Source organism: Pyrgilauda ruficollis, unplaced genomic scaffold (assembly GCF_017590135.1).
Source record: "Pyrgilauda ruficollis isolate IOZ18807 unplaced genomic scaffold, ASM1759013v1 scaffold23, whole genome shotgun sequence".
NCBI classification, from domain to species: domain Eukaryota; kingdom Metazoa; phylum Chordata; class Aves; order Passeriformes; family Passeridae; genus Pyrgilauda; species Pyrgilauda ruficollis.
Window position 1 is genome coordinate 8,987,411 of NW_024522539.1, and position 13,018 is coordinate 9,000,428.

A 13,018-nucleotide genomic window follows, 5' to 3' on the forward strand; every position below is an offset into this window, starting at 1 on the left:
AGATGGCACAAGCGTTGGATGCATAGAGGTAACAGGTTGGAGGATAATGAACTCTAATTTTTGCTTGGAGCAAAGATTAATATTGTGTATAAACTGCAGGCACTGTGCTAATTGCTGTGTGTGACACCATGAACTGCAACTTTCCCCACAGCAGTTATGTCTTCATCACAGGCCTGCCTTTGCTTCAGTTTTGGTGGTGTTGGTTGTTTTTCAAAGTTTGAGACATGCATGTGTACACAAGCGAGTGGAGTTAATAGATAAACTATTTTCACAGGTAATTTTTAGGCACCATAACTGGCCTGGACTTTCATCAAGATGAGTATTTTAAATAGGAGAAAAATCTCCATCCATGATCTAAATAAATACAAATGGCACTCCAAACTACAACATATGTACATAGAGGATTAATTCTTTTCAGTGCACTGGGAGGCAGTAGTAGCAATGTTCAATCCAAATAACTATTGGCACCAATTTTATGTTGTGTTTAGCAAATACAGATTTTTATATTGTGACCAGTGATGGGGGATATGTCACAAAGCAGGATTTTGCATTTGCATCTACTCTTTTTTCTTGAGAGATCCTCATTATTTAATACTTGTTACAGCAAATCATTGCAGATCTGCTGGCACTGTCAGGTATGATAAACTCAATGTGTGCATAATGCTGGGCTGTAGCAGGAAGCACCACATTCCAAAATCTCTGCAGGCATCTGCATCCTCCACCAAATGCCAGATATATGAAGACATGTGCTTTTAAAAAATATTTTTATTTCAATTAGACAGTTAATGCAAAGTTGTCTACAATTAGTGTGGAGAGAGCACAAATAATCCTGTGCTGTAAACTAGGATTCCTTATCCCAGAAATGTTCAGTGATCTGCTAGTGAAAGTTCTAAAAAATGTGTAATTAGTGGTTTTGCCTCCGGTGGAGTACCAGAGCTCCTGTCACAAATATACTTGATGTTCCAGATCCTACAAAAAATTATTTTGTCCCAGTTACTGCATGGTCAGTGCATCCCCCTGATGTGCACTGGGCACTTGGTGCATTTCAGTGTGTCTGGGTGCTGATCCCAGGCACCCACGTGAGTTTTGTTTTATTTACTAGCAGAAAGGATTGCTGTAGTACAGAGGTGTTCACTCATCAGTGCCTGGTCTGGAGCTGGCTCCACGTTTCCCCACCCAGCTCCAGGATCCCTGGCTGTCCCAGGTGCCACCCAGCTGGAGCTCGCTGTGCCACGGCTCCGTCGGCCACCAGCATCCCACAGCCCAGAGGATGCTGGCTGCCAGTCAGCAAGGACTCTTTACAGCTGAAGTGATTTAAATCACTGGTTGTGCTCATGATTCAAGTGATAAACAAGGAAATTTGAATTAAATAATTTGAACTTTTCCTAAGTGAGAGCTCATTGCTGTTGATTAGGAAGAGTAATACAAAACACATGGCTTGCAGCTAGTCACACACTTGTAAAATTTGGCATGGTTGTATATTAACCAGAAAGTGATACTGTATCTAACACAGCTGTGAAGCACTTAGTTAGCTCGAGAATCTTGTGGTTTGCTTTTTATATTCTTTGGAAAAGGTTAATGACATAAAGGAGAGTGGTTGTTTTTTGCTTGAGATTTTGCTCTTATGAAGTAAGGACAGAAATTAAAGGTCAACTAAAATGTGTAAAACCATGACTTGAAAATTGCAATTATATTTATAAAACATGCTTGCCAGATTTAGTAATGAAAAAAGCATTTTCTGCATTAAATGATATTACTAGGTAAAGAATTATTAGGTGTGATTTTCTACTTTTCCTGTTCGACTTTTCAAGACGCTTTACTCTGAGCAGTGGACGTTAGTAGTGTCAAATTGATTTTTAAACAGTCAGGGTTTTTTAAAGAGCATTTAATCAATCATTAACAACTTTGGTTAAAATTCATGAGATTTTAAATATTCATAAATTCTCTTTGCCTTCATGTGTGGGTCCAAGCCCGGCTGGCAGTGCTGCTGCTCCTGCCTCCCCAGGCAAGCTGGCAGCTCATGGAAGGACCAGCTCAGCATTGCTGTTGTTTTATCATAAAAGCTGATAAATCTCTGATAAAACAAGAAGGAAAGGAGCCCTGGGAAACAAAGTCATTCCTCTACCAGTAAAGTGCTTTCTTGAATGTGGAAAAGTTACAAGTAAGACAGAATAATCGTTCTCAATTTGGAGCTCTGTAGGGCCGTGGGTAAGGGTTTTAAAAATACCTAATTTAGCATTTCACGTGAAAGTTGAATGCCACAGTTTCACAGTTGCCTGTGTGTGCTTCAGTGGTCAGAGGAGTTTGGGCTGCAGTGCACATTTCCCCCGTGCCATGTCTGGAGTTTGTCAGTGCAGGTGGCTTTGCCATCCTGCTGTGGTGTGTGGGAACGTGGTGGCTCCTGCTGCTGGATCATGGGCTCTTTGGGCTCCTTGGGGCACAGAACTGCATCTGCTTTTTTAATTATTATAAGGCAACACCAGGAAATCCAGGAGGTTGTGTTCTGGGGGTGCTTTCTCTTCTTTAGGGCATCAGAAATTCAGTCTGGGGGCTTTGCTGACCTGTAGAGCCACCTGTGGCAGGAAGGCCAGAGGCACGTGGAGCATCCAACTGGCCCTTCCAAATCTGAATCCCAACTAAAGGTCAACAGATCAGCTACTTCAAATTATTTAAAATGTTTAAGTTTGCACATTGCATTTTTACATTTTTAATAATTCATCAACTAGCACGCTGTCACTGTGACACAAAGACAAAACGCTGATGGGCTTTTTTGTTGTTGATGATCTTAAGATTAGAAACAGAGGTTTTGTCTTTACTTCTTAACGAAAGAATGAATGAACAGATGGATATTTGCAGCCCTGAGCTTCACTATCCATTGATTTATCCACTTGGATGTATGTATACAGCTCCTGTTTCAACAGTAGCAGCTTCAGTCAAGATTCCTGAACAAATAGATATTTGTGGGGCCTTTGCCCTCATTCTACTTCTGTTGTCTCCAGATTTACTTTATGTGCTTACTGCCCCTGCTGCAGCGCAGCCAGGCGTAGTTTTAACAGTGTTTTCTGGTGTAGTTAAGATAATGTAAGAGAATTAAAGTTGTTTGTGGAATAGGTTTTTATGGAGGAAAATTCCTAACATATTTAGATTACAATATTAGGTCGTACTACCTTGGTTTTAGTCAACTGAAAATATAGAACTTTTTAAAGGCGAAAAAATTCCAAAATTATTTTTCACTCAAGGAATATACATCTTTAAAGACAGTAAACAGCTTGGGGGAAACTTCCCCTCCATGAATTTCTTATTATAGACAGACTCCATGGCCTCTGTAGGTGTTACAATGCTAATCCTGTGTAATGGATAAGGAAAGTATTTAAAATGTTAAGGAAACCTGCCCCTTCTTTCCACCCAGCTGAGGATGGCATCGATATTGGCCTGTGAAATGAGAGCTGGGTTCAGCAAGTTACTGATAAGGGAGAACTGAAGCAAATGCTACTCTTTGACAGCTGTAATATGACAGTCCCATTGTCATTTCAATTTATTTTGAGTAAGTATTTTACATGGTTCAGCACAGCTGTCTGTCCAGAAACCTGCAAGCCCCTGGAAAAATGTAGAACTTTGTGTAAGTCTTGCAAGGAGAAAACCACTCTTTCATTTTCTCCCTCCTGAGGTCTTGCTGGACTTTGCAAGTTTACTTCATCTTTCCTGAGCTAATTGTACTCTTAAATCACTTCATCTGTTTGATATTTGCAAATTTACTCCCCTCGATTTTAATTTAAATTTCTGGGTGGTAGGTCCATTGTAGTACCATTGGTTTTGGATCCTGTCATAGTTCTGTCAATTACCTGTTCATGATGTGATATTTTGGATGGGACAAGAATATATTGAATGGTACACTTGATATAAAACGTTATATAATGCGGCTTTTAAAAACCAAAAGCATGAAAATGTGTATAACCACTCAGTAGAGCTTGCTTTGCAGTTCACATCTACTGCTACACTTGGATTAAAGGTATGGTTGGTGGTGAATTTAGTTTTATGGCATTTAAGAAAGGCTTAATCCTGATCTTTAACCGAGATGACTTTGTAAGTATCACATTTGGTTCTTTTGGTCTGAGTCTTCTCTGCTTTTCTGTGTGCTTTGCTTGGTCACACACTGAGGGTAAAACAAAGCCCCTCCATTGTGTGCACAGGCTCCTTGAGGAGAAGCAGCATCCAAGGAAGGCTGGTGGTGAGGAGCAGGGTGCCAGGGTGCTGCATCACTGAGAGCTGAACAGGCCATGTCTGCATCAGCACTGGAGTTTGGTGCTGTTTCTTTCCCCCCTCACTTCCCAGGCTGATTGACTGGTTTGCATCTAATGAAATTTTCATGCACATCCACAGAACAGTGGGATTCTGAGGAGAGAGATTAATATTTCAGTAATTATACCATGCCTGTATGTCACTGGAGTCCTTGGTGCACCCACAGAGGAGCCCTGGCTGTAGTAGCAGTTCACAGGGATGTCAGCAGGAGGAAATCCAGCTGGGGCATTTGCTGCTTTTGGCAAAATATGTGGATGGGGAAAGAAAGAAAGAATGCATGTGAATGTCCTTTCCTGGAAATATTTTGAGGAATAGATGAGTACTGAGGTAGTTTAACATGGGGAGAAAAAAGCCAGTTGTTTCTTGGGCTATGGCAGTAACTTTAGGGTGCTGAATGTCACTTAGTGGTGCCAAGGAAAGGTACTCAAGGCTGGAGTGTGGCTGGGCAGTGTCACTGCTCTGTCTTTTCTTCTGGGGGGTTGCCAGGTGCCCTCTGCCTTGTGCTTTCAGTGTGCCTGCTCAAGGCTGGGCTCTGGGACGTTTCACCTTCCGCAGACTCACTTCTCCTCACTTCTCACATCCATTTCTCCTGTCCCTCCCTATTCCAGAGAACAGCCCATCTTCACCACCAGAGCCCATGTCTTCCAAATTGACCCCAGCACGAAGAAGAACTGGGTTCCTGCAAGCAAGCAGGCTGTAACTGTTTCCTACTTCTATGACAGCACGAGAAACAGCTATCGGATTATCAGTGTGGACGGAGCCAAGGTAGGAGCTGGGGACCTGGCGCGTGTCTGTGAGAGTGGGGGACTGTCAGCCCTGCCTCAGCACACACTGGGGCTGCATTAAATATTATAAACACTCCATTTTGTGTATAATCCATCAGGGAGACTTGTAGTGATAACTGGAAAAACACAGGGCACCCTAAAAGGGATTTTGCCCAGCTTAGTTGATTTTATCTCGGATGAGTTTGACTTCATGGTAAGTGAGCTGAGAACCTTAAGTGTCCAAATTGAGTCAGTAGCATGGTATCTGATACTGCCATCTATGTCAGGGTAGATAAGGCTGAGGTCTTTTTGGTGATAAACATGTTCTTTTTAAAAAAACCCCAAGGAGACAGATACATGCAGACTATAGGTTTTAATATAAACGTCAGCTGCACTTTCACTTTTGCCTGGCTGAACTATTTACAGTTTAGTACTTAATTTTCTTAAGCTTTCACACTGGAGTTCATAAGCCTTAGGTGACAAGTTAGGCATGAAGGCTCTTCCCCCAACCTAATTTGTTAATTTGTTTTGCATTACCAGAGAGTTTGCTCAAGTATTTGCTGTAAGAATCAAATTGGTTGGTCTGAATAGGTTGCTCAGACAACTGTTTTTATTACAAACTACATTTATCCCTCTGATTAGTCCCTCCAAAGTCACTTGATGGGTGACAACTTTGCCCTAGCAGACCCCAGTCAGAGATAGAAATGAAAACATTTTGCTCATGTACAAAAATCATTGGTCATTTCTGTCAGAGCACAAACCACAGGGTAACAAGATGAGTGTACAGCCTGTTTATCTGTGTTCCTGTTTGGATAAGGATGTTAAAATATCACTGTTCTGGGAGATAGAGATCACAGAAATCATCCCTTAATAAAGCTTTTCTATTTGTCATGCCTGTTTCCCATACTTGTTTTTCCAAACATCTCCTGTGCTATATTTGGTTACATATTGGCTTATAAATCTGCCATACTGCCTGCTTTAATTGATGGTAATGTTTCATTGACACCAGTACAGCATTAATAGCTCCCCATCAGGAAGCTGTTTGTGGCAGTGAGTTCATTCCCAGGAATGCTGCAGTGTGCAGCAGGCACACCCAGCCCCTGAGCCTGCTGGGGAAGCTGAGCCCCCCAGATGTGCTCGTGCTGAGCCTGCTGCTGCTGGGCTGGTGGCTTTGCAAGCCCTGGCAAGTGCAATTTCCAAGCCAAAGCTGCTGCACTCACAGCAGCGGCTCGCTTGATTTGTGGGTGTGCATGCATGCATTAAGACCAATTAATGAAAACAAAGTAATTACTGCATGTGGCAGGGAGCTGCAGGGGCAGCGTGTGGCCACAGCCAGAGGTCCTGCCCAGAACTGCAAAGTGTGTGCACAGAACAAGCTGGGCAGCCAAGCTTTGCTTTGTCACCTGCTCAGAAGACGCTCAGAAGGAACATTCCCCCCCATTTTGACATGTCCCAGAGGAAGGTGAGCTTGCCATGATTAGAATTCTCCCCTGGGGCTTCCCAAGCAAGAATCAATTGCTGGCCACATAATTTATTCCTCTTGTATTGAATCTTTGCTGATTAAGGAACAGGTCAAGAATAGATGTTGCCTTCATGCTCACATCTGGAGAGTCCCATGACCCTGCCTGTCCATTTTAAGAGTGCTAATTGGGGAAAAAACCCGGTGTTTATGCCAAAAGAACTTAAAAGTTGCATTTTTCCCTTCAAACAACTATTGTTTAGTGTCTTGACCTACTTTTCCAGGCAAAAATGAAACTGGGTAGAACTGTAAGGAAGAATATAGACAGCTTCAGATGATGGTGCCCTGCTTTCTGTACATCTCATTAGAATAGTCTTCCATGTGTTGGCAAATACCAGATGGATTAATGTGACAGCATCACTGTGGGCATAAGTTATGTCTGCTTCAAGGACAAAAAAGCTGAAGTTCACGTAAATGGAGGGACTTTGCCCTAGAAGGAAGGCAGGGATGAAGGATGTGTATCTCTTACAACTCTCCATCCTTGTCTGCTCTGCAAAGGGGCTGTTCTAACAGTTTATTTTAGACAAACATATATGATTCACATTTGCTTGCAGAGGAATTTCAGTTAAATCCAACTTGTATGAAGATATTGGATTAATTTGCAGTTCTTTTTTTTACCTTCTGTTGACATTACATACTAATGGTAAAAATATATTGAAGAGATCAAGAATACAGGGTACTTCACTTACATATTGGTCATTACCTGGTTGCATAAGCTTGATTTTCCTTGCAGCACTGAGCATGTCCCCCTGGGCAGTGCTGAGTTGCCAGTGTGTGGAGGAGCCTGGAGCTGCTGGAGCCCGTGAGCTCTGCTGTGGCAGGGCAGGGCAGGCTGGGCAGTGTCACCCTGAAGAGTTCTTCCCTCCTGGTGCAGCTCTGACCTGATGGGCTGTGATCCTGCAGGAGTGGCTTTCTCAGGCAGCTGCTGCTGTCCTCAGAGGTCCAGACTCTGAGCAGTGCCCTGTCCTTCAGTCCCATCCTCTCTTCTCCCAGCAGGTGCAGCCTGTCCCTATCTCCTCCTTGTCCCTTGTCCCCACAGCCCCGGGGTGCAGGGCAGAGGGGAGCAGAAGGATTTAGCAATGGGCTTAAGGGAACTGCTGAGCCCATGTGTTTAAGGTACCCACATTTATTGGTAACTCAGTTTGTGAGCCTGGCTGGCAGAGGAGCTGCCTGGCTCTGCTGCCTGGTTCAATGGAACCCTGCCTTTGCCTTACCCCTTGGGGAAGGGGAGGAGAGTCTGGGTGCTGCACATGGAGGTGGTGAGAAAAATGGAACAGAAAGAGAGTGGGGCAAAGATAGGAAGCAGAGTGAAGTCGAGGGAGTTTAACTCTTCCCTTGCAGAGGAGTATTCAGGAGTCCAATATGCAGGCCAGCCAGGAGACAGCATTTGCCTGCAGGTGCCAGGTTTCTTTCAAATTCTCCCATCCCAATAACAAATCCATTAAAATACCTGGGGAATGAAGCCCTGCAGAGAGGAAACCCTGGATTCAGCACAGCTTGTACCACTTCAATTCCTCGTGTTTGCAAAGCTAAAGACAGCAGCTCTTCTCATTCCTGTGTCTTTCACAGAAAAACAGGTGCTGTGGACAGGAGCTTACAATTTATAGCAGAAGATTTCACAGATGCCATATGAGAATGTGCTGTGATCTTAACCAAGATGCCATGACCAAACAAGGGAATAGATCAGTATATCTTTTAATTGCCTTATAACTGACTTGTATGTTGTTAAGCAAGTAATTTCATCATGTTTTAAGAAGTTTCTAGCTAGAGGCTAACTGCAGCATAATGAATGCTGGAAGAAATGATACAGTAAAATGCAAGGGCACACACTGATTCAAAGTTAATGAGGCAGCCAGGAGACTTCACCATATGAAAGTGCCCAGTGTTGTGGACAAAAGTCAGCCCTGTTGAAAGGAGACAAAATACAGTGATGATGCAGGGAGAACATGAAGCTGTAAGTGCCCAGTTGCTGTGCAGTGTGTGGGGAAAGCCACACATAGGGCTTCTCATTAAAAGTGACCTACACTGGCTTGCCTTTTGGAGGCAAAAAGGAAGTTTGGCAGTATAAAAATTATGCAGACCAATAGCCTCTGTCATCCTCAGGAATAATGCATGATAGTACATGATAGTACATGGTTGGTGGGTTTATTTATTTTTTATAAACTGAAATTACGTGTTATCCAAACAGTATAGAGAAGAGGGAAAGGAATTTGAGATGGAAATATAATCCCTCAGAAACAAGCCTCTGCCCTCTTCTCAGATGCTCATGTTGTATTTCTGTAAAACTTGGGATTGCAGCAACATCGTTTTTCTCTTTTGAGAAATGAGCTGTTAATAAGGAACATAAAGCTAGCTTAAAAATTAATAGCCAGCAATAAAGTGCATAGTGAGACATACTGAGCTGGCAGCAGCAAAGAGAAGTGACGCAGCAAGAGTCATCACAGATGCCAGTCCCCAGTTGTCTCTGAGAGATGATTAAACAGATGACTAGGAAAAAAATTAAAATCAGGCTTTAAAAGATTACTACATTGCAAGAGTGATTGTGGAAAATGCATTATAAAGAAATAAAGACTGTGTTTCAGAGGAAAAAGCCAGTCAGCTGACACTCATTCCCAGTTACTAGTTCATTTAAGAATTTATTACCTGGTAATTACCTCAAATATTGGAGATCAGCAGCTAAGATGGGCATAAGTGTGTGAAAGTATTGAAGAGAGAACCAGAAAAATTGCTGTGCTGGGAAAGCAAAATCAGTGGGTCTGTTTCTGAAGTAAATTGCAATTAGTAAGAACAAGAATATGGGCCAAATTTTGCCAATCAGTATTCACATGGTGTTCCCCAAAGTGAATACAGTGCATTACATGGTGTGATGAAGCTGTTTGATCAAGTGGCATCTAGCAGGGGACAGTGTGATTTACAGAGGACAATGCAGCTGGCAGGGACACAGCCCCAGCAGCCTGTGGCAGAGATATTTAGGGAGGTAAGAAGGGCTGCTATGTAAATCTGCTAATATTTGATGTATTCCTGGCTTTCCCAGTTCCTGTCCCAGGGAACTAATTGCTACCTAATGTAATAGCTGCCCACCTCTTTATAACCACACTTTTCTTGTCACGACTGGAGGCAGGTGTCCTCAGCACACAAAGAGGAAATTGAGTTCTTCCAGTGATGTGTTCAGAGGCTCAAAACAGATCTTTTTCTTTGCCCATGGAAAAGGAATTATTTTAAGGCATAGTTGTTAAAAATATCCTAGAGTATTTTGCCAAAAGGTGACTCTTAGATTTCAGAATCTTTTCTTTCAGAGGAAAACAATTACAGGGTATGGTACCACAGATGAAATTCCTTTATCTGACTAGATATTTTCATTCTTCTTTTTTCTTCCACTGACGTAAATTCAGCCATTAAACCAACAGCAACTCTTTCACAGGAAAAAACCTACCAAGTAATTTATATATTACAAAATTTTTGGCACTGAATTATGAAAGGCTTCTGGCAGTGTGTACCTCACCAGGGGTCTGCGTTGGTGTGGCAGCATTTAACTCTGCCTCTAGGACCTCATGGGTATGATTTGTGATAATGTGTGGCAGCAACAATCAAAATATTGGCTTCTCACTTGGCATTCAGAGTGTCAGTGTGTGTTCACCAGACCCCACACCCGATGAATTAAGTGCACTGATATAGGGTGTTTTGGTTTTTTTTTAATGCCTGCCTTCTCTTAAATACCTAAGTTTTTAACTACCTAATTTTTCAGGTTTAATAGTTTTGTAGTGGAACTGCAGAGGATGTTTTACAGCCTTGGGTAGCCAAAGATAAAGGGATGTAAAAGTAAATTAAAAGTGACCTTACAAAGTGGTGTGTTGGCTTTTCTTTTAATGTCTATAGATAAATCCTGAAATGCTATGAAAGGTGTGGGTGAGGGTATTTGTGTGTGTTTTGTCAAAGGGAGGGAGATTCTTTGATTTCTAGTTTTGCCTGCCCTAGTTTTATTTCTGGCCCTTGCTTGTCAGGAGTGCTGTGTGCTGTACCCCGAGGAGGGTGGTGCCGCTGCAGTCCCAGCCAGCTGCCCTTTGCCTGCTCAGATGCTAAGAGGTCCCACTCTTCACCCTGAAAATTATTTTGCTGACTGCATGACTATGATTTCCAGAGAGTCCCTGCTAGTAAAATCTGATTAAAATAAAATATTTTTTATTCCGTCTTCTCGAAGCTTTTTTTTTTCCACCAAGAGATTAAAACTTCTTCTGCCATGCTGTTTTTGCCCTTCAGTTTCTTCCAGGCCAGGTGGGAAATCTTTTCTGGTGGTCCCAGAAAGTGTGCCAGCCATAAAACAGGGCTTGGGTGGGGGGAGGAGTGTGAGCTCAGGATTACTGTGATGTCTGACACAGAACCAGCATGGAAAGGACCTTTCATCCAAAGGCAGCGTGTGACACTCTGGTGGCCTTTCCTCAAAAGGCAGCATGTGACACTGCTGAAGGGTGGCACTGCATTAGGGCAAACCAGTGCAGAGGAGTCCAGGTTTTGACCTCTGAAGGTCTGATTTCACTGATCCAGTGTTTGTGCCTTCTTGCCCATGTGTTGTAAAAGAAGATTTCCAAACTGGTCTGGCTGATTACTGTAATACAGAAATTTAAGCATATTTGATGGCCTTCATCCCCTCTTTATCATAGTGTGTTGTTTCATGAACTATTTGGGCTAATTTCAACGTGAATTTAAGCACTGTAGATGATGCCAGAGTCAGCAGATGGAACCTATCTATATCTATAGGATGCCCTATATAAAAATTATACTCAAAATATGGTATAAAATACAATTTTAGTGCATAGTCCTGTTTTCCAGCGTGCACAGTTTGTGTGCATGTTACAATAAACATCTCATTGCTTTTATCCTACTGAGATGACTATTAAGTAAAAACATTAGTTGTGGGTTTATGATTTCCTATATACATTATGTAATTACAGAATCATAAAATATCCTCTGTTAGAAAGGACACACGAGGCTTATCAATTTCAACTCTTGGGTCTGCACAGGACCACCCCAAACAGATAATAAAACATGTAAGAATAGGCTATACAAATTTTACTGGGACAGAACTAGAATAGTATCAGTGTGTATATACTGTTAATCCAAACTACAGCCTTTGAAATAATCTGGTGTCATTTCATCAGTCTCACCAGGTGTGTTTTGTGCTTTTCCTGGTTCAGATTTCCCAGGCCTTGCTGGAGAATGATGCTCATCTGCTGGAGACATGTTCTGGTACCAGTAGTGCTAACCAAAAGACTTTGTAGAAGATGCTTGAGGAATCTCAAGCTGCTTTTTGTGGTGCCTTTTGGTCATGTTGTTCTGTGACTACTGGAACTGGATGGAACTGCTCCCTGAGATGCAGCTGCTCCTTTGTAGAGAATTCTCCTTCATTTTGTGCAATGATCACACTGAAAGCAGAATATCTGTCCTGGCCTGAGGCAAAGCCCACCAGCCTAACCTGCTCTGGAACTGTCCTTCGCTCAGACAGTGAAACAACTGGCAGTAAATAATTAATACTTTTAATAGCTATTTTCTGATTTCATTTAAAGGTGTTAGAGTTGTGGCGGTGCAACTTCCAGATTTTTTTTTAGCCTCACTTGGGATGATTCAGAGTGAACTCTCAGTTTAAGGAGAAATTGCCATCAGTGGGTGATGCTGATGCCTCCTAGGCAGGGATTGCATCTCTGGGGCTCGAGCAGCAGCCCTGCAGCCAGGGGCAAGGCAGGAGGGGCTGCGTGGGGTGTGGGGTGTGCCCCGAGCTCCAAAGGGACCTGTGCAGTATGAAAGGCAAGTGGGAATGTTGGGGTTAGGGGAAGCTGGAGTAGGACAGGCTCAAGAAGGAAAGGAAATGGACATTTTAACAAGGATCAGTGTCTGGGGTGAGCACACTGAGGTGTGTGCTGGATCCTTTGCTCCGCAGACCAGGATTTCATACTCCTCTCAAAGACATCTTGGAAGGAAGAGTGAATGAAATTGAGGAAAACAACAGTCTCTGATGGTCTGAAAATATTTGTGGTGTCTCTGCTAGGGATGTACTTGGCTTAATTAAAGCTGCTTGAGTTTTGGTTTCTCTCTAAGCATTCAAACTTGAGAAGGTTTTCTTTGGAATTTGGTGGGGGAGAAATAGAGCAGAAAGGAGAAGCAGAGCTGTCAGCCAAGGATGAGACTTCTCACTTGCATCATCTTTTGTTTGCTTAAGGTGATATCAAGTATTCAGAAATTCAGGCTGAGGGGAGGTGCAGGTTTAATAACTGGGAGGAAAGGACATTGCCTGGAGTTGTGTCTGCAGGAGAATTGTCCAACAGTTGCTAAGGCAGGTTTAGATAGCTAGAACTGGTTTTATTGGGTGCACTTGTGTGAACAGGTCTTTGAGTATTCAGAGGATGAGAAAAAATGGTTAGGGCTTAGCTGCAATAGGAGTTTC

The 13,018-nt window shown here is 42.7% G+C and overlaps 1 protein-coding gene across 4 annotated transcripts in view; it reads left to right on the top strand.

Moving 5' to 3' along the window:
- Positions 1–13,018, top strand: part of HOMER2 (homer scaffold protein 2) — a 60,024-nt gene that overhangs the window by 17,755 nt on the left and 29,251 nt on the right. For all 4 annotated transcript variants that reach the window (XM_041468913.1, XM_041468915.1, XM_041468914.1 and 1 more), the window contains exon 2: positions 4,908–5,064. In XM_041468913.1, the coding sequence (XP_041324847.1) occupies positions 4,908–5,064 (157 nt within the window). The remainder of the gene's footprint in view (positions 1–4,907; positions 5,065–13,018) is intronic.